Below are 19,021 nucleotides of genomic sequence, written 5' to 3' on the forward strand. Positions count from 1 at the left end.
TTTATTAATCTAGATCGATCCATATCATGTGTCAGTATCCAATTGTAAGGTATGATGCTTGAGTCCCACCCTCGAAGTATGAGATTTTAGTGTGGGGTTTATAAGGTTTTGGGCTCTCCAAATTACAATAATTAAAAAATATCAATTTTAAATTTAGAAGATTAGAAAGAAACTTATCTTAAATTAAAAAAACTAAAAATATATTTACACCTTATATAAATTTATAATCAGGTGCATAAAGACAAATCACATCAAACAATATAAGATTACTTTACATAGAAGATGATTTTGGTCCAAGAAGCAAGCATGCCAATCCAATACCACAACTAAAAACGAAAGATAGTATATGCTACCGTCCAACCAAGCAGGAGACAGTATTAATTAACTTATAATTTCAGCCCCACTTGTGATTCACTCTAGCTTGATTCTTTGAGTTCCATTTCTGTAGTGGACCCTCACTTTGAACCCTCCAGCCATATGAGCCGTCAGAAGAGGAACAAAACGAGGATAGTCATCAGAAACAGGCGAAATCACAAAGCGGTTGAGAATAGAAGCCACCACATACTCCATCTGAATGAAAGCCATTTCCCTCCCAATACACACTCTCGGCCCAGCCTGAAACACCGGAAACTTATAAGGATTCACACACTTCAGAACCCCTTTCTTCACACTCTCCTCATCAAACCATCTTTCTGGCTTAAACTCACAACAATCCTTCCCCCACAGAGCCTCCATTCTCCCCATCCCATACGGAAAATAGGTCACCCTATCCCCTTTCCCCACGTGGGTCCCATCTGGTAACACGTCAGCACCACCCGCATGCTTCGAGTCCCATGCCACTGGCGGGTATAACCTCATGGACTCACACAAACATGCCTTCAACAATTTCATTTCTTTCAAACACTCATAATCCAAACACTTATTTTCGTTTTCTCCGAAAGAAAACTCTTTAACTAACGATGCTTCTTGCTCTCTATGCTTTGATAACAACCAAAACAGCCACGTCATTGCTGCGGAAGTGGTGTCCCTCCCCGCCATTATCATGCTTATAACCATATCTCTCACCACGATTTCCTCGTGTCCTGCTTTCAACAACCTATCAAGCAAATCCATGCCGCAATTTCTTTCATTGAATGCAATTTTATCTTTCTTCGCTTTTATAATCTTCACCACGGACTCGTGCACTAGCTTCACTGCTTCCTTCAATGATTTCTCTGAGCCAACGTTGAGGATTCTCTTCATCTTCCACACCAGAAACACCGGCGCCGCGCCACGAGCGGCGCTGACCTCCGACGCGGTGTCGAACGCCGTCAGAAGAGGCGGCAGGGGCTTCGCGAGATCTAAACAGCTGGGGTCGTATCCCAGCGACACCCTGCACACAGTATCGAACGTGAGCCTCCTCAGCACGTCCTGCAAGTCGATCACGTGGCTCTCACGTGCTGCATGCTCCAGCAATGGAAGAAGCCTTTGTTGAGTCTCTTCTTGAAGTGTCTTCACGATGAAGTCTTTGAGGGAGCGCGTGCTGAACTCGTGGCTCGCTAACTTGCGCTGGGTGTGCCACAGCTCGCCGTCGACGTTGAATATGCCGCAGCCGAGAAGGTCGCCGAGGATTTCGGTGAAGGGTTTGCCTTTGGGGAAGTTACCGAAATTGGTCTTTAAAATATACTCCACGTTGCGAGGGTTCGCCGTCACCACCGTGCGTCGTGCTCCGAGGCGGCGCACGACGATGGTCTGTGTCGGGGAATTGGCTAAGTGTTCGGTGTACCAATCCAGTAGACGGTGGCGGTTTTGGTAGAAAGAGACGAGGCATCCAATGATTGGGTGCGAAAGAGGTGCATGGTTATAATTATGACTACGTTGTTGTTCTGGTTGTGTGTCCAAAAAGAGAAGGAGAAACCCTGAGAAGGACACTAGAAGAGTGAAGAAGAAAATGAGCATGGTTATGATTCTGAGGGTTTTCCTACAAACTCTACACTGTAATGATTCCGAGGGTTGGATTCGAATGCAAGTTCAATGCTTAGGGGGGCATATATATATATATAGTCGAAGCTTATTGATGGAATCCATAGTGGAGTGTGTCTCAGTGTAACCCAAGACATTGAAGAACGGCGCCGCAAATTAGCAAATGATTGTCAGAGAGAGACAAGAAAGTTCCAGCACATGATTCATAAGTCAAAATTCAGGATAACAGTAGGACAAGACACTCTACAGTCTACAGAAATAAGTAAAAGGAAAAAACTACTAAGTTAAACAACCTAAAACTGATTATTTTTTATAAAAAGATGAATTATTTTTTAATTAAGTTTAATGTTGAAACTGAAATATGTACACTGATGCCCATGTTAACCAGCACTTTTATAATGTAAAAGCAGATCCTTATTTGACTCATAAAAATAGATAATTATAATTAATGTATAACATTATTTTAAATTAATTATTTTAAAATTAATTATTAAATCTAATTATTTTTCATAATTAAAACAACTACATTTAGTTATTATTATAATAGGTCTACAATTTGTTGAAGGGTTTAAATAACTTTTTATGTGTTTCTTATTATTTTTTTTGCTGAATTGTAATTTTGTTTCTTTTACTTTTTTTAAATTCATAATTTTAGTTTCTTGATTTTTAATTATAACATTTGATTTTTTAATTTTATAAATTAGTAATTTTGATTCCCTTCATATATTATTAACTAATAATTATGATTATTAGAAATACAAAATTAATTATAAATTAAATAAAATTATTACATTAAAAAAACTTCATTAAAAAATTATTAATCCTAATGTGGTGTTATTATCATTGTAGTGGCATGCCTCACTGGAGATCGAAACGGTGTTTACAGAGATGAGGATGAACACAATGTTATCCACTAAAATTTTGTTTTCTTATAATAGTTATAATATAGAAAAGTATAGTTAGCAATATTATATGCTTCCGTTGGATGTAGCTGCAGCCTGCAGGACGGTGCAGTTATGTTTCGAACTGCTGGTGATCCCAAACCACAGTGGAGTGCGTGTTAGTCTTACGCAAGACATAGAAGAAAGGCACCGCAAATTTGTGAATGGTTGTCATGAAAGAGACAAGAGCTTGAGCACATGTTTCATAAGTCAAAATTAAAAATATAACAATTAATAACGGTAAGATATATATTGTATAAAGATGATTTTTTTAACCGGATAAATAACTTATTTATTTCTTCAATTATGTATTTATTGACAATTTAATCCTTACATTTTTTAAATGATCAATTTAATCTATAAATATAAAAAATGTTACAGCAAATTAGTCTAATAGTTAACATATTGATAATTTGATCTTAATATATATATGATACTTAATGTTAGAATAATATTGAAACTATATTATTTACTGATAAATTAGTCCATACATAACTTATAATAAAAGGTTTAGATGGATATTTAATTTCATAGATAGAATAGGTTATTTATCGGAAGATATAAAGTTGATCCATTAAAAAATGATGAAGGGAACAGAGGAGAGAGATCATGAACTCAACTTCAATCATTTATATTTATTAACTTGATATTAATGACATGTCCTTATTAATCGAGAACGGGTAGGCTTTAGAGTGACCCTATTAAACTTTAGGTTTTAGATATATAAATAAATAAATATTTGTTATAGATTTTATAAAATAAAAAGATTATATATTTTGATAAAAAAAACCCTAACATGCATATTTATATATAAGCTCTTGTTTAAAATAAAAAATATCTATTAAAAATTTATTTTGGGTTGATTGAAAATGTGTTAATATCACGTTTTTTATATATTGTAAAAGCACCTCGTTGTTTATTTAATAAAAATTCATATTAATAAAAAATATTTAATACCTCATTTATATGCATTAAAATTGATGTAACTTGTTAATGTGGATTGATACAATTTGCTAAGAATTGGATACAAACTCCCACTTCCTTGTGGATATGAGAGTTCTAAAGTTTTAAATAGTTACTTTTCTCATTTGATTGGCAACTCTTTTCACTGAGATCTTCTAGCGCATAGAAATTAATTAAGTAGTTATATTTGGGTGGCATTGTTAATTTCCAATTCGAATGTGTGAAATAATCATCAAAATTGACCTCTACTTGCAATCCTAATATGTCATGGGTGTCTTCTTTGGTAGTATTAAAATTGCTCCCCATTCTATCACCTTTTTGCACAAAAACAAAATTAAATATTTTATACTTTTTAAATATATACAAATATGAATAATTTGATAAGGTAATATATAATTATAATTTAACTATTGAATCCATGAAAAAACACATTCTATATAAAATTATTGATGAAAACACATTCTATATAAAATTATTGATGATATAATAGTTGGTCCCCTCCCTATATGTGTGTTTGTGCATTCATGTTATAAAGCTAATAATTAAAATCATTAGTCTCATTATTATTCACTATGCTTTTTTTTATAAGCAAAAAAAAACTTATTTTACACTTATTAAGATAATTATTTTACTTCATTAAATTGTGTCATTTTTAATTAAAAAATAATCATTTTTTCTAAAATATTTCTCATTGAAACTTGATATTAAGCACAACTCTCGTATTAAATAAAAGGATATTTTGAACATAATTAATCTTATTAAATAAGGTAAAAATAGTTAAATTTTGCATATATTTGAGAAAAATATTTTTTTTGTTTATATAAGAGAACGGTGAAAATATATATAATTAAGATAACTATTTGTAATTATTATCATCATCTATTCGCTATTTTTAATGTTAAGATAACTTAGTGGCAGATGTTTGGATAGTTTGGTCAGGTTCCTAAATTCAAACTTCATTATTATTAATCTACACACACAAAAAAAAAACTAAAATTTGATTTTATAAGATTTAAATAGTTTTATTAAATATTTATAAAAATAAAGATACAAAAATTTTGCATTTCTTAATTTTAATATTTAGTATTATATATATATATATATATATATATATGTATATATATATTATTTTTAATTTCAAAATTATGTTTATAATTTTTATACTTTCGGTCAAATTTGGTTAAAATCTCTATACTTTAATATTAAATAATTTAGTTCTGAAACTATAAAAAAAAATGCATATTTAGTCTACTTTCTAAGGATTTATGATATTTTTTTAACTTATGAAAGACCACCGCATGGTTTTTAAAATCTGATCGAGGAACAAAATTCATCAACATGAAAGTGCATAGATTTTAACCGCATTTGAATAAAATATCCAGACTATAAACAATTTTTATTTTTTATTTTTAAGAAGTTGTGACATTTTGTTTGTTTTTATTATAATATTTTTGGGGAGGAGAGTTCAGAAACTAATTTCTTTGATTTATTAAAATTTATTTTAAAGACTGACATCTTTTCTTACATATTGTAACCCTTGTCACATATATAAATAATAAGATTATCTATTAATTATATTATATTAGTGTTATATTCTAAAAACTATTTACATAAACATGCATGAGCACAAAAATAAATAAAAATAAACTTGGCCAAGATCTATTTTTTGTGCACGTGTAGCATACCGACCACTTTTTCGATTTGTTTTCTTGTCTTATTTCTCACGGATATGTATGATACATCCACAGCTTGTTAGTTGTGAGGTGATTCTACTTGATCACTGAAGCTTTATAGTCCTTTGACTTTTAGACACCACTAAAACTAGGAACTTCTTTTCGCAAAAGGAAATCCATGAGAACGAAGAATGAGAGGCTTGGACGGTCCTCGAGTAATTATATATTTATTTCTTTTATTTCATTTTTACTCTTTCTTTTATTTCATTCATCACTTATCTTATTTATTATTTTTCTCTTTCCCTTTATTTCTCCCACCCTCAAATAGAGTGAACATTTATATTTGTCACCCTAAACGTTTATATTTTTTCGCTTCCCGGTTTACAAATATGTCTACTTCTAACGAGGACATTTGTTTTATGTTATTGGATACTTTATAAAAATAAAAAAGTAAGAATTTGTGTAATTTATTTTATTACACAATTTCTATTTTATTAACTGAAAGACAGTATATTGATGAAATGGAATTTTGTTTGAGTAATCTATAACACGAACAAGTAAGAGTGTACCTACTGGAATCAATAATCCTAGAGGTTTAAAACTCATTTTTAACATTTATATATAAACTTAAAAGTAAGAGCGTATTTACAATTAATTTTCATTAAAATATCTTATAATCTTAATTAATTCTTTTTTAAAAGCATAATCTTAATTAACTCTAATTAATGATGGATACGGGTATTTTTTTAACTTTGCGTATTTAATTATTTTAAAGGAATTACATATGAGAAGGTGATATATGAAATTTGGTAATTTAACATTCTAAAATTTTAATATATTTATTGTTAAACAGTGAAAGAAATATGGTTGTTTGTTGGATTAATTAAGTTTTAAGTCCCTCAATTTAGATTTCAATTTTTAGTCTTTTAAAGTTTTTTTTAACAAATTTTAGTTCTCTCCTAATCTTGTATAGGTAATTTTAGTCTCTTAATCTTTTTGTCTATTTTTATTCCTTCATTTTTTTTATTGCTTAAGATTAATCCTTATTTTGTTCATTTTTACTTCTTATTTTTATATATTTTGAACTAATATTTTAGCAATAAAAATAAATGAAGGACTAAAAGTAGACAATTTTTTTTGAGGAAATAAAAATGTTGTCATAAAATTATTGGAAGACTAAAAGTTGTCAAAAAAAAATTGAAGCACTATAAATTTAAATCTAAAAAGTTGTCGGACTAAAAAATTATTAAATCCTTGTTTATTTTATAATTTAAAATTCATAATTTATCCTTCATTCTTGTTAATTGGTAAGAACATGAATATTTCTAAAATAGAATAAAAAATAAAATTCACTAAAAAAAATGAATATAAAATTAAATTTGAGATGAAATGTGCTCAATTAATGTAATTGATATTCGGAATAATAAACATGACTTTTAATTTGTTGTCATTATAGTCTTTCCCTTCTTTTAGATAAGGGAAGAAATAAAAGAGAAATATAATTTACAAATATATATTTTGTGTATGGATAGAAATGAGAAAGAAATAAATAAAAAAATTCAGTTTAGTTATAGAGAAGTACTGCATCTGATACCCACGTGCTTCATATGTGATAATACAGAAGTATTATCATTTAAGGTTTCAGCGCATGTCTGTGTTTCGACCACGATAGTCTTGTCGACATCGACATCAATTAGGCAACGGACTTCAGTAGGCCGTTTGTGGGATGAGTTAGGACGAATTTACTTGTAATAAACTATTATTTTTGTTTAAATAGTGAAATGCTGTTATTATATTTTTAAAAAAAATTAGGAAAGTGTTAAATAAATTTTTTAAATTGAAAATTACTGTTATTTTATTTCTCGATATGTAAAATTCATTATAATTCTAATCTTTAAATTTTATAACTTGCCATCATTGTAATCACAAAATAAAGAACTAGTGGCGATGACTAACATAACTAACAAATTTTGATTTCGATGATTAATGTGAATTCTTCTTAATTGAAGGGACTAGTCTGACATTGCATTATAACTTTAGAGATTAAAATGATGATTTAGTCAATTTATGTATATCTCATTCCTATTGATTTTTTTTAGGTAAATTTTATATACCCAAAGTCGATAGGAGTAAGTTCCAACAAAATTTAAAATAAAATTGAATCAACCTGACTTGTTACACAATATAATCATAACGTTATATATAAAATTAAATCGTATAATTAAAGCAGTAAAAAAGTCATAGAATTAAAGAGGTGTACAATTACAAATAAAGTATATGTATAATATATAATTTAAAATAAATTATGAGTATAAAAATATACCATATTACACAAAACATTATTTATTAAGTCAAGAAGTTGTATTATTATTTATTAATACATATTTAAAAAAATATATTTTTAAGAGAATATATGATGTTAACTAAGTTGGAATAATCTGAAACATAACCTAAACTCATCCTAAAATACATCGGATCTAATTTTTTACACCTAAACTTGTTAAAAATCCTTTCGGGCCATATTGAGATGATGAGATGAGACATTTTATAAACATCCCTAATTTCCATGATGGAAACACTAGCTTTAAGAAGCTATTTTAGCAAGCTTGGTTTCTTATAAGTTGATGTCTTTGTCTGCCTAGTTTCTTTATTCTTTTATCAAGCTAGAAATATCTCTCAATTAAAATGAATTCAAGCATAATTCAAATTGAACCAAGCAATCAATTGATCACTATGAAAGGATTAATAAATCTCACCCCTAATCCCAAATTCAATTTCTCAAATTTCAACATAATCATGCATTAACTCAGAAAATTAAAAAAACAAAAAAGGGAAAAAAGCACAAATCATAAAAAATGAAAATTAAAGCATAGAGGAACTCAAATTTACCATAGCCTTGAGATCCTAGGATTGAAAAACTTAGAACTCCATGAGAATCTTTGTTGAGGGGTTTAATTCAAAAATTAAGAAGAGAGAGGAAGGGGAGAAGAAGAGAGAGAAGAGAACACAAAAACTTAGAATTGAAATTTTATAAAATGCAAGTGTAATGTAATGTCTCTACAAGAGAGTAAGTTTATTTATTACAATAGAACTAATAAAAAAATGTGGGCCATTAATACCAACAAAAACCCATTCACTTAGGCCCTGTTTGGGGTGATTTTTTGTTTTTAGTTTTGAAATATTTAAAAATTAAATCCAATTTATGTATTTTTGTTTTTAATTTCAATTTTGATTTTGAAATTGTTGGATTTGTGGTGTGTCTCTCTAGGGGTTCTTCCTTATTAAGTCAAAAGATATTTATGTCTTAAAGACGAATTAGAACTCCTAATTATTTTGATTTGATGCAAATAAATACAAATGGTAAAAGTTGTGTCTGATATGCTATCAGATCATGATATATCTGTACGTCTGTATTTTTAGATGATGCACTCATTAGACGATCTGGTATAGCATCTAAATAGCCCATTTAATACCTTCATTTAATACTCTGCGCTTGAGATTCTTTCATGCAAAAAACATTCTTCTAGGATCTATCAAAGTCCTACGAAGAATAAATAAAATCCACAATATGGAAGATGTTGATCCCCATCAAAAAACATGCTCTATTGTTGCAGACCTGCTATGATGAAAGAAGTGACTTCCCTGATGGGGTACAATACAAGCTAGCCTATTAGCATGAACTTTTCATGAAGAAGGGACATGCATTTAATACAAGCATTAAATGCTCCAACGGATTCAAGACTTTAGACAAAGAGCAGAGTGAAAAATCCAACTTTTGTGAGACAACGAATACTTCAACATCACACTATACTAGATGATGAGAAAAATAATTTTCTTTGTAAAACAAAACAAGATATAAGATTTAAAAACAAATTCAAACCCTTTGTTAGTTAAAGCAAAATAGAAAAGCACACAGAGAATTATGTTGGTTTCTCTCAAACTCGAGATAAGTTCAGTTCTTGGCAATCCACCAAGTTTTCATTAACTTATCAAAGTTACAAGTATTTTTCGCTACCACTTTTGGCTCTTATACATACAAGCTCTACCCCAAGCTCGACTTAAACCCAATATTCTTTATCAAACTGAAATATGAAATGCTAATAACTAACAAAGATGATGCTCCCAAACCTCAATGTCTCAATCTCTTCTCACTGCCTCTGTCGCTGCACAAGTTCATCCACCTCATTCCTCTCCGACTCATCACACCAAGTCATTACCAAAACATACTCAGTGTACTAGAATATGAAACATCACCACTTCATCAAAAATCCACCCTATCCATATGCCATTTGAGAAACTCAAATTTAAACAAGAATTAAAAAAAAACACTCACTTTCAAAAATCATAGAAAAAAAAAAAAACCTCTTTGCCCTATCTTCACCCCTACATTGAGAAGGTTTTCACAAATGACCATGACATTGTCAATCTTGTACACGACTAGCACCTGTGCCAATAGGGCTAATTCACATAGGGGTTATACAAGGCACCCACTTGTCGAGGCTTGCCAGTGTTGCCATGAAGACCATTGTAATGAATGGATTTGAATGCAAACCTCATATCTAAGCACTAGTCATAGATCTAAGCACCACAACAACCTAATATCCTCAAGGATAACGAATTTGTTAATCGTTTGCTATGTTCGATGTTGTTGCCATCGTTGCTGGTGGCTGACCAACGTCAGGAAAACATCGAGGCAACCAAGGGCGGTGTAGAAACATGAAGGAAAAGTAAGAACGTGAGGGAAAATAGTGAGGTGAGGAGCAAGACAAGATCACAACAACCAACAACCATGATGACCGTCACCGATTGGCTAGCGACAACGATGATGACCAGAGTATATCAACAAAGAGAGGGAAATAGCAGCAAGTGTGAGCACCATGAAAGAAATAGTCAACGTCAAAGGGGAAGGGAAAGTAAATGTTAGGGTAAAGATTAAAACTTAGTTAACTGAAAACCAGAAACTCACAACCACCCCAAACGAGACTTTAGTTAACTAGAAACCAATTAAAACTACCATTGGGCCACTAAACACAAAACTAGACCTCAAAATGCAAAATTGAAATTTTCAAAGTGTAGGATTGAGACTTTGTAGCTCGATTTTGACCCCTTAAACCTCTAAATCAGCTCAAGCTTGTGATTCATAAAATTTTAGAGCTTCCTCTCGTCCTCCCAGCAAGACAAGAATCCCTCAAATCAGATCTCTGAGAATAGAGTTATGCTTTGTACACAAAAACAATGTGAAAATGAGAAAAATGCAACATTTAAGAAAAGTTAGCACTTGGGCCCAATAATGCCCAATATCACAAAACTCAATTAAAAGGGTAAAAAAAACATTCATAAAAGCATGTCAAATGTATTGAAAATGAAACACTAATCTATGCTTAATTATGTTGTGTCAGCCACCATTGGCTACCTTATCTTTAGATTGTTATAAAATTCTCCATAATCATGTTTCTAGTTATACATAATTTTGATATTTGTACTTTGGCATAGAAAACATGATTGCCCTTCTTCTTTTGGTATTTTGCTTCTAAAGTTGGATAGACCCCGATCTTGGAAAACCTTCACTCTAGGCCCATGCTTCACACTTTTCCATGCTTTTAGATTAAGAGTCTTGTATTTTTAAGCACTCAAGACAAACAATTAGTGGCAGACTCAAGTTGAGTGGGGTCTGCTTTAGTTTCTTGGACTCCCCCTTCCATGGGATGGGTGAAAGCGGATACAGATGGCTTGATTAGAGACAATGGTTGCCATGATTCTTGTGCGAGTGTCATTAGAGATGTGCATGGGAGATGAGTAGGGTCCTCCAATGTGTTAATATATGAACTTTGAGGACTTTGGTCTGTTTTACATGCAGCTTAGGATACTGGTGTGTGAAATCTCATGATAGAATCTAATTCAAAAGTAACTCCCTAGTTGATCCTTGAAGGAGTAAGTAACATTCATCCTTACTGATCTATATATGGTGGAGGCAATTCACCATTGGTGGTCAAGAGGTTGGGACCTACAGATTGTGCATGTGTTTCATGAAGCCAATATTTGGCAAATTTCTTGGCATCGTCTACTCATGATAGGGACATTGGGTTGCATTTGTTGCATGCACCACCGGTTGGGAGTGATTTTTTCCTTAATTATGATGTAAGGGGTGTTTCTTACCCTTGTCGCCTTGTTTTGTAGTTGTTTGGGGTTCCCCTCCTTAGCACAAAAAAATTTATTCTTAGAAGTTTGTAGGCATTAAAATACTATTGATTCAGGAAACAGGTTTTATTTCAACAACTCTCACAATGCATAAATAATGTTTGTCTTGGAATACTTTATTTTTCTTAATCTGTGTAAAAAATCTTAAACATCATTTATTCTGGAACAAAGGAAGTAATAAATACTCTTCCATTGACAATATAGTATATTAGTATACTTTCTTTTATGTTTCACTAATCAAATTGACACATAATTTTCACAATTTCACCTATTTATTATGTTGATTTTTATTAACTTAATATTAATAATTTAGTATATTGTATTATGATATATTTTAAATTTTTATATTTGCCATTGAGCCAGCCCGACCCAAATCCAATTGCCCAATTAGGGTAAATGTATTGGCCGAAAATGCTAATTTCTATTCGGGCAACCTTTTTTAGAGTCCATCCTGACCCAATTTACGGGCTGATTGGATTGGACCATCGGGCTAGGCCCATTTTGTTAGCTTTAGTAATGTTAGACCTATGTTATAGAAAACAAATTTTTTCGATAAAAAACTTAACCAATTCATTTTGTTTCATTCTTAGTCGAAATACAACAATTTTTTAATATGTTGCTTGCAAGGGAGAGTCGACCTCAATCCTTCAATCAATTGCAGAAAACATGGACTCGCATAGATCAACACAAGTTATATTTCGTGAAGTCCATGACTTGAAAATGTTTGTTTCTTACATATACTTTAACAAAATTATTTGATATTTTACAATATGGATTGAAATACAGAGAGTACAAAAAACTCGATCAATTTTAAGATTTACAGAATCATATGAGAGAAATCAAACACAAATTTTTTTGTTCATTCTAAAGGGTTTTTCTATTTTTTTATAATTGTAAATATTACTGTGGTAGTTAAAAATTGCCTTTTTGTTAATTACATGAATGGGAAAACATTCAGGCTTGTAAGTATTATTTTGTAGGGATTTTTAACCGTTATTATGTTAAAGTTAAATATTTGTAAGAAAAAATGTTAAACTTTAATGCATAGAGTACAAAATGTTAAACTTTAAAGTTATATTTCGTGAAGTCCATGACTTGAAAATGTTTGTTTCTTACATATACTTTAACAAAATTATTTGATTTTTTACTATATGGATTGAAATACAGAGAGTACAAAAAACTCAATCAATTTTAAGATTTACAAAATCATATGAGAGAAAACAAATTTTTTTGTTCATTGTAAAGGGTTTTTCTATTTTTTATAATTATAAATATTACTATGGCAGTTAAAAACTTCCTTTTTGTTAATTACATGAATGGGAAAATATTCAGGCTTGTAAGTATTGTTTTGTAGGGATTTTTAACCGTTATTATGTTAAAGTTAAATATTTGTAAGAAAAAATGTTAAACTTTAATGCACTAATTCTAAACTAACAGAAAGAGCAAATTTCATAAAATATAAGAGATAAAGGATTAAATTAAAATTTTAAAATTAAATAATTAAATTGAGTCAAAAAATGTAATTTAGTCTAATAAATTTATGGCTTTAAAAGGATTGGTCCATCCATGGAGAAGCTCTTCACAAGTCCATGCTATACGTCACCATCTGCGTGGGGTGGTCTTAGGAAGAACCTATCAGTTCTATTTGTCACTCTCTGTGTGTCCTTTCATTTACGTTGGATGCCTTGCCAATTTGCACCATTGGCCACTGTCAAAAGTCAACACTCAAGAATCAAACGCAAGTTCAAAATTGGAATTCACTGAATCTTCGAAATTTTTCTTTCACCCCTCAAAACGTGTGTTGCTTTCCACGGTTACTGCAGCGCGTTGATTAGTTTTTAATTGGCCAGTACTTTTTCCTTTTTCTCTGTTATGAAAAATATATTTTAGCCAATAAAGATTCTACAAATGCTCCCTTTAATTTAGTAAACAGATTACTTTTCAACCGAGTTCAAAATCCTATTCTTAAGCAACTGCATTTTGCCCATAATTTATTTCTATACAATTGTCCAGACGCAATGTTTTATACAATTTTTTCTATTTTATTGCAAAGGACACAAAATTACATTATTTGTTCTCGTGACAAAAATATATTGAACATTCTTAAATTGCTGGTGCTAGATTTTGTGGATAGTTAATTCCACAACTAAATTGATGAGATTGTTGCTAATGATACTAAATTACTCTATTATATTTATACTAAGACACTTAGAGGTATCATTTTATTTCAAAATGACCTATGGGATGGGAGGAGATTAGTTGAGTATCAAATATAAAAGTATCAGACATCTCCTAATTGCAAAAAAAATAAAATTATTCATTGAATAAAAATAATTTGTCTTCATGCTTAAAAAAATGATAGAGAAGTTCTCTAATTCATGCAATAAATTAAAAACAAATTGTATTTGTCCCTCAAAAAGAATGCTACACAAAACACGTATGATCTCAACTATTGTTCCTTTTGAATGGTGTTCCTGTCACAAATGGATTGGACCAAATACTTTATCCGGTATACTAGCTTCCAAGTCCTTTTTTGGCCTCTGCCAAAATGAAAGACTTTATGTTGCGTGTCAGAACGGTTACTATTAAGTCCTTTGTGGCTTATGCGCCTTAATTGACACGATATAACGATTACATATAATAAGTTATTATTTAAAGGATTTATAATTTAAAGAGCTAACATGCACATTTAAATAAGGTTCCTATTGCCTTGCCATTACATAAATGCCTAGGATCCGTTTTCTCTCATCTTAGGTAAGAGAGTCTCAACTTTCATGGTTCTATGTCATCTACATTTGCATGCACATTGTTCTAAGGTTCTTATTTGTATTTTTTGTTCACATCATCCAAGAGTTTGGTTTGGTTTCATTGAATTTGTAAAAATAATGAATTTCGGGCATGCAAATGGTTATGTTTCACTTAATTTTAAATGTAACATGGTTTTAATTCTTATTATTATAGTTGACATTTATTTCTATTTCTAAGTATGAAGAGAAACATGATCACCCTCAGGTTAATCTGAGATCTGCCTTTTCTTTTTATATGTATAATATGGCAATGAGGTTACAAGATAAGATCTCATGCAAACTACTCAAATCTTCCAATCTTTCACCACTAGACCGACCCTAGTGGGTTTCTACCATTTCACTCGTGATGAAAGGGAAAATTGTCAATTTTCTTTTGGAGAAGATTTTTGTACACTTTTCAAGCATTTGGTCTCTTTTGTATATTGATTTTGGTATATAGAGAAAGTGAGTTTTAGATTCTACATATATGTTATGTTTCTGGTAGGTGTAGCTATCATGCGGTTGGTTTGTATTTTGGGTGCTTGTGATGTCATTACACGCATTCTGCAACCAGAAATTTTCTATTCCCATACTGATTGAAGTTTGAAATTAAGGGGCCATTGTCATAAAACTTTATATGTTCTTGTGATTGCAAATTGTAAGTTAAAATGTCATGTAGAAGTTAAATTCCATTACTGGTTTTGTGTCTCTTAATAGTGTTGTGCTTTCCTTTTAATAATATCAAATTGGCAGAGCTTGTAAGGATTCTCTCCTTCATCCCTGCAGTGCTACATTAATTCATTATGATTTTAACTATCACTTTGTACCATTAATAATCCCAAATCACAATGTTGCCACCAAATGTGTTTGGCAAGGATTGTGATTGGAGCTTCACGAGATCACATATTCATTGCTTTTCTGAACCTCTCTTTGCATTTCCTACTTCATAAACACCCTTAAATTAAGAATTTATAATATGAAATCCATGATAGCAATATGTTTAATCTTCCTCTATGTTTTGCTGATTATTTTGTTTACTCGTATCTAGCACCCTACAAACAGACATTCTTAGATTACAAAGAGAACAAGAAGCATATTTCTGTATTAAAATCACACTGAGGTGCCAAAAAAATTGTGAGGAAATGAATTTTGTGAAAGATTGGCATACTATGGCATGAGTACAAACCTAGTGAACTATCTGTAGACCCGTTTCCATCAAGGAAATGCAACTGCTGCAACTAATGTCTCAACCTGGTCAGTGTTATGAAGAAGGAAACTCAGCCACAACCAGCGGACATAAAACAACCAAGCACGACAAGCACTAGAATGCATTAAAGGACCTCACCACAACACCTAAGGGATTTTGTGTAAATCCATTCTGTTACAAGATTGCTGAGCTGGCAGGGAGGGATTGACTCATGAGGAATATACTGTCAGCCCTTATTCCCCATCTTGCGGCACCATGCAACGCTGCACTGCATATTTTGTTTCTGTTTTATTCAATTATCGCAAGTATCCCATTTTCTGTTATTCTCGTGCATTCTAGCACCTTCTATTTCGGGTTAGCACTGCTGGTCATGGCCTTATAAAGGGATGCTTAGTTTGTAATGGATATCAAAGAAATAATATTCAGTTTTCTTTCCTTACCTTGCTTTTCTAGAGGTACCTAGACCTCAAACGCTAGGATTCATAGAGCAGAACCACTGCTCATAACAGTCAAGGACGTGCTATATCACCCCATTACTTGGGGCCTTTTTAGCTTATTCAAATATGGGAAGATACTGGAAAATTGCTAGTTTCTCAACTATCTATGTCCTTGTAAGTTCATTTGAAGAGGAATCTTTCCTGTTTGTTAAAGTCTACGTTATGATATATGAATTTAATCTGCACTTTTCAGAGTGTGAGTTCATATTTTAATGTCTTTGAGGTTCTTAGTCAACAAGGATCACTATTTTGATTGGACAATAAAACCTTTTCTTTATTGTTAATGTTGTCTATCTTCACTTAATATATCTCTTTCAAGCATAATTCAAAAACTTTACAGTTTTTCACAAATGATCCTTACCAGAATCATCATTCTCAAGACATCCAAAGAGATTTGGAACTATTTAAAGGAAGAATATGAAAGGGACGAGAGGATTCGAGACATGCAAGTACTAAATTTAATGAGGGTATAAAATTAATTTTTAATATGTTATATGTTCTTCAAATTGATCATAATTTTTAATGTGCCTTGAGATGCTGCCAAAGTAATTTCAGTTTGAATAAGTTAAATTTGTTGTTTTGCTATTATGGAGAAGTTAGTTTCTGATTTTATATTCAAATTTTATTAGTAGTGTCTCCTAAAATCATGGGATGTTATCTTTTATTCAGTTATCTCAATGTATTTATATATGATTTTCGTTCAATAAAAATATAAGCTCCTGCGATTCTAAAATACTCTTGCGTTCCCTTTTCTACTACTTTCTTTTTCTACGTTTTCTTTTCTCCTAAAACAAAAACCAACAATACCTTGCAATGATCAACAGTTCATATGTTCTGCTTAGGGTTATGATTGGAAATATTTTGGAACATTGGGCTGACTAACCTACATATTCGAAATGTTTTTTTGTCTAAATTAGTTTCATCAAGCTCCTCATCCTAAATTAACAAATTTTATGGCCAGAATGTTCTGGCACTTCTTCTCGGTAATACTCATTTCTATTAAAACAATTTATAAATCCATCCATCCGAGGGGTTTAACCAATGTCATGATAAAAGGCTGCACACAACTTCTTTTACTATCACCACCTTATAAGAGACACAATTTCTTCTTGTTGTCATCCTCACTTAGCAATGTTTCAAGATTTTAAAGTACTATCGAACATCACACAAACTTATGTTTCAATCCCATTACATTAGACCTAACTTCACGACAGTGATTTTTACAAAAAAAAACTTGGTAACTAAGTCCCCAACATTAGCTAATTAACTCAAGACTCTAGTTCATTGCATTTTAGTAACTTGTGATTACAAGGTTGAACAGATTATCACACTGTTGGTTTTTTCCAGCTCTTTAATATAGCTACTATCCAAAACTAAGATGCGATCTTAATTTGCTAATGTCTATTATTTATTTGAGGTGCTAATGTGCCATGAACAGATAAGGTACATTGATTGAACACAATAATTTTCCAGGAATGTTATCACTGATTCACTGGCCTAGTGCCAGCTAACCACCAGAGAAAAACTCCCAAATTCAACACACTAAACACAGCCAAGAGCCAGAAAAAATAGTGAAGATGACCATAGTTCAAGTTATTCGGTATCTAGCCACTTCCACCATGTCTAGTGCTCACATCCGTCACAACATTCACAAGCATAATACTCAAATAACTTCTAAGTGCTACTGTTGTGAGAGACAAAGAAGAACAAAGACTCTCATTGCATGTAGGAGCTTGCTCATAGAAAAACTTCAATTTTCCAACAAATGTGAACACCTCAGCAAATCCTATGATGAAGTACTGAGGCACTTGCCAAAAAATTGACATAAGCATGTGCTTGAGATTATAGTAGTTGTAATTCTTGACTTCCCTTAGCCTTAGAAACTCCAATGTGCCAAACACAAACATGGCAAAGATGGAGATTACTAGGCCTATTTCTATTCTTTGAAAAGCTGTGTGAAACTGTTCTTGTGGCTTGTGATGTTTCTAGCAAAGGGAATAATCAAACAGTCATAAACTGGAACCCAGAAAATGACACTAATTATGTAAAAAAAGAAAAAAAGAATGAGATAGATAGAATTTCAAAGGAGGGTCCCATGTGGAGGTTCATTATGTTGTCCAGAAGGACAAAGAATGTCCCCAATTGCCTATATATGAGAAGATTATGCCAATGGCCCATTGATCGAGGCCGTACCCGAATCAAATAAACATTAAAAATACAGTATCTAGGAAGTGATCCTAGGTCGTCTCCCAACGAGCAATGGTCAACCAACATTCATAATAGATAGTGATAAAACAGTAACAAATTGGGGGGGGGGGGGTTATTTGTTTTTGTAATTTAAACAGCAAGCAAATTTTAATTAGAAAATAACAGAATTAAAACATGTTGTTTCCCCTTGATTCACAAGCAAGTCTCTTATCTTAGGTTACGAAGATTTATCCCTAACCAGTTCAACCACTTAATCCAACCCTAAATTAAATTACTAAGCGAAAATTAACATAAGGCTGTCATTATGTGATTAACCAACACATACACCAATTAATCATGAATGAAACTGATCATTAAGCATGAACATAAATTAAGCGCATAGATAATTAATCAAGCACTAAGAATGCATGGATTAATAGCAACAAATACAGAGTAATTGGTGAAGAGGAAAAACTGATTAGTATTCAATAGTAATAACAAAACCTCAAAGAGAGTTGTGCTTGATTCTCAAGAGAAAACAACGCTGGAGACTTATCCTTCCATTAATCAGCAGAAAACGAAATTGCAGAAAATGAATTTTATTCTA

General features: G+C 31.5%; 1 protein-coding gene across 1 annotated transcript; it reads right to left on the reverse strand.

The window, feature by feature from the left end:
* Nucleotides 1-236: 236 nt before the first annotated feature.
* LOC114406288 (cytochrome P450 94B3-like) lies at nucleotides 237-1,989 on the reverse strand. Its single transcript, XM_028368958.1, has one exon. The coding sequence runs from the start codon at nucleotides 1,936-1,938 to the stop codon at nucleotides 412-414; it is 1,527 nt and encodes a 508-aa protein (XP_028224759.1). The 5' UTR covers nucleotides 1,939-1,989; the 3' UTR covers nucleotides 237-411.
* Between the last annotated feature and the right edge of the window lie 17,032 nt (nucleotides 1,990-19,021).

Source organism: Glycine soja, chromosome 3, assembly GCF_004193775.1.
Source record: "Glycine soja cultivar W05 chromosome 3, ASM419377v2, whole genome shotgun sequence".
Lineage (NCBI taxonomy): Eukaryota > Viridiplantae > Streptophyta > Magnoliopsida > Fabales > Fabaceae > Glycine > Glycine soja.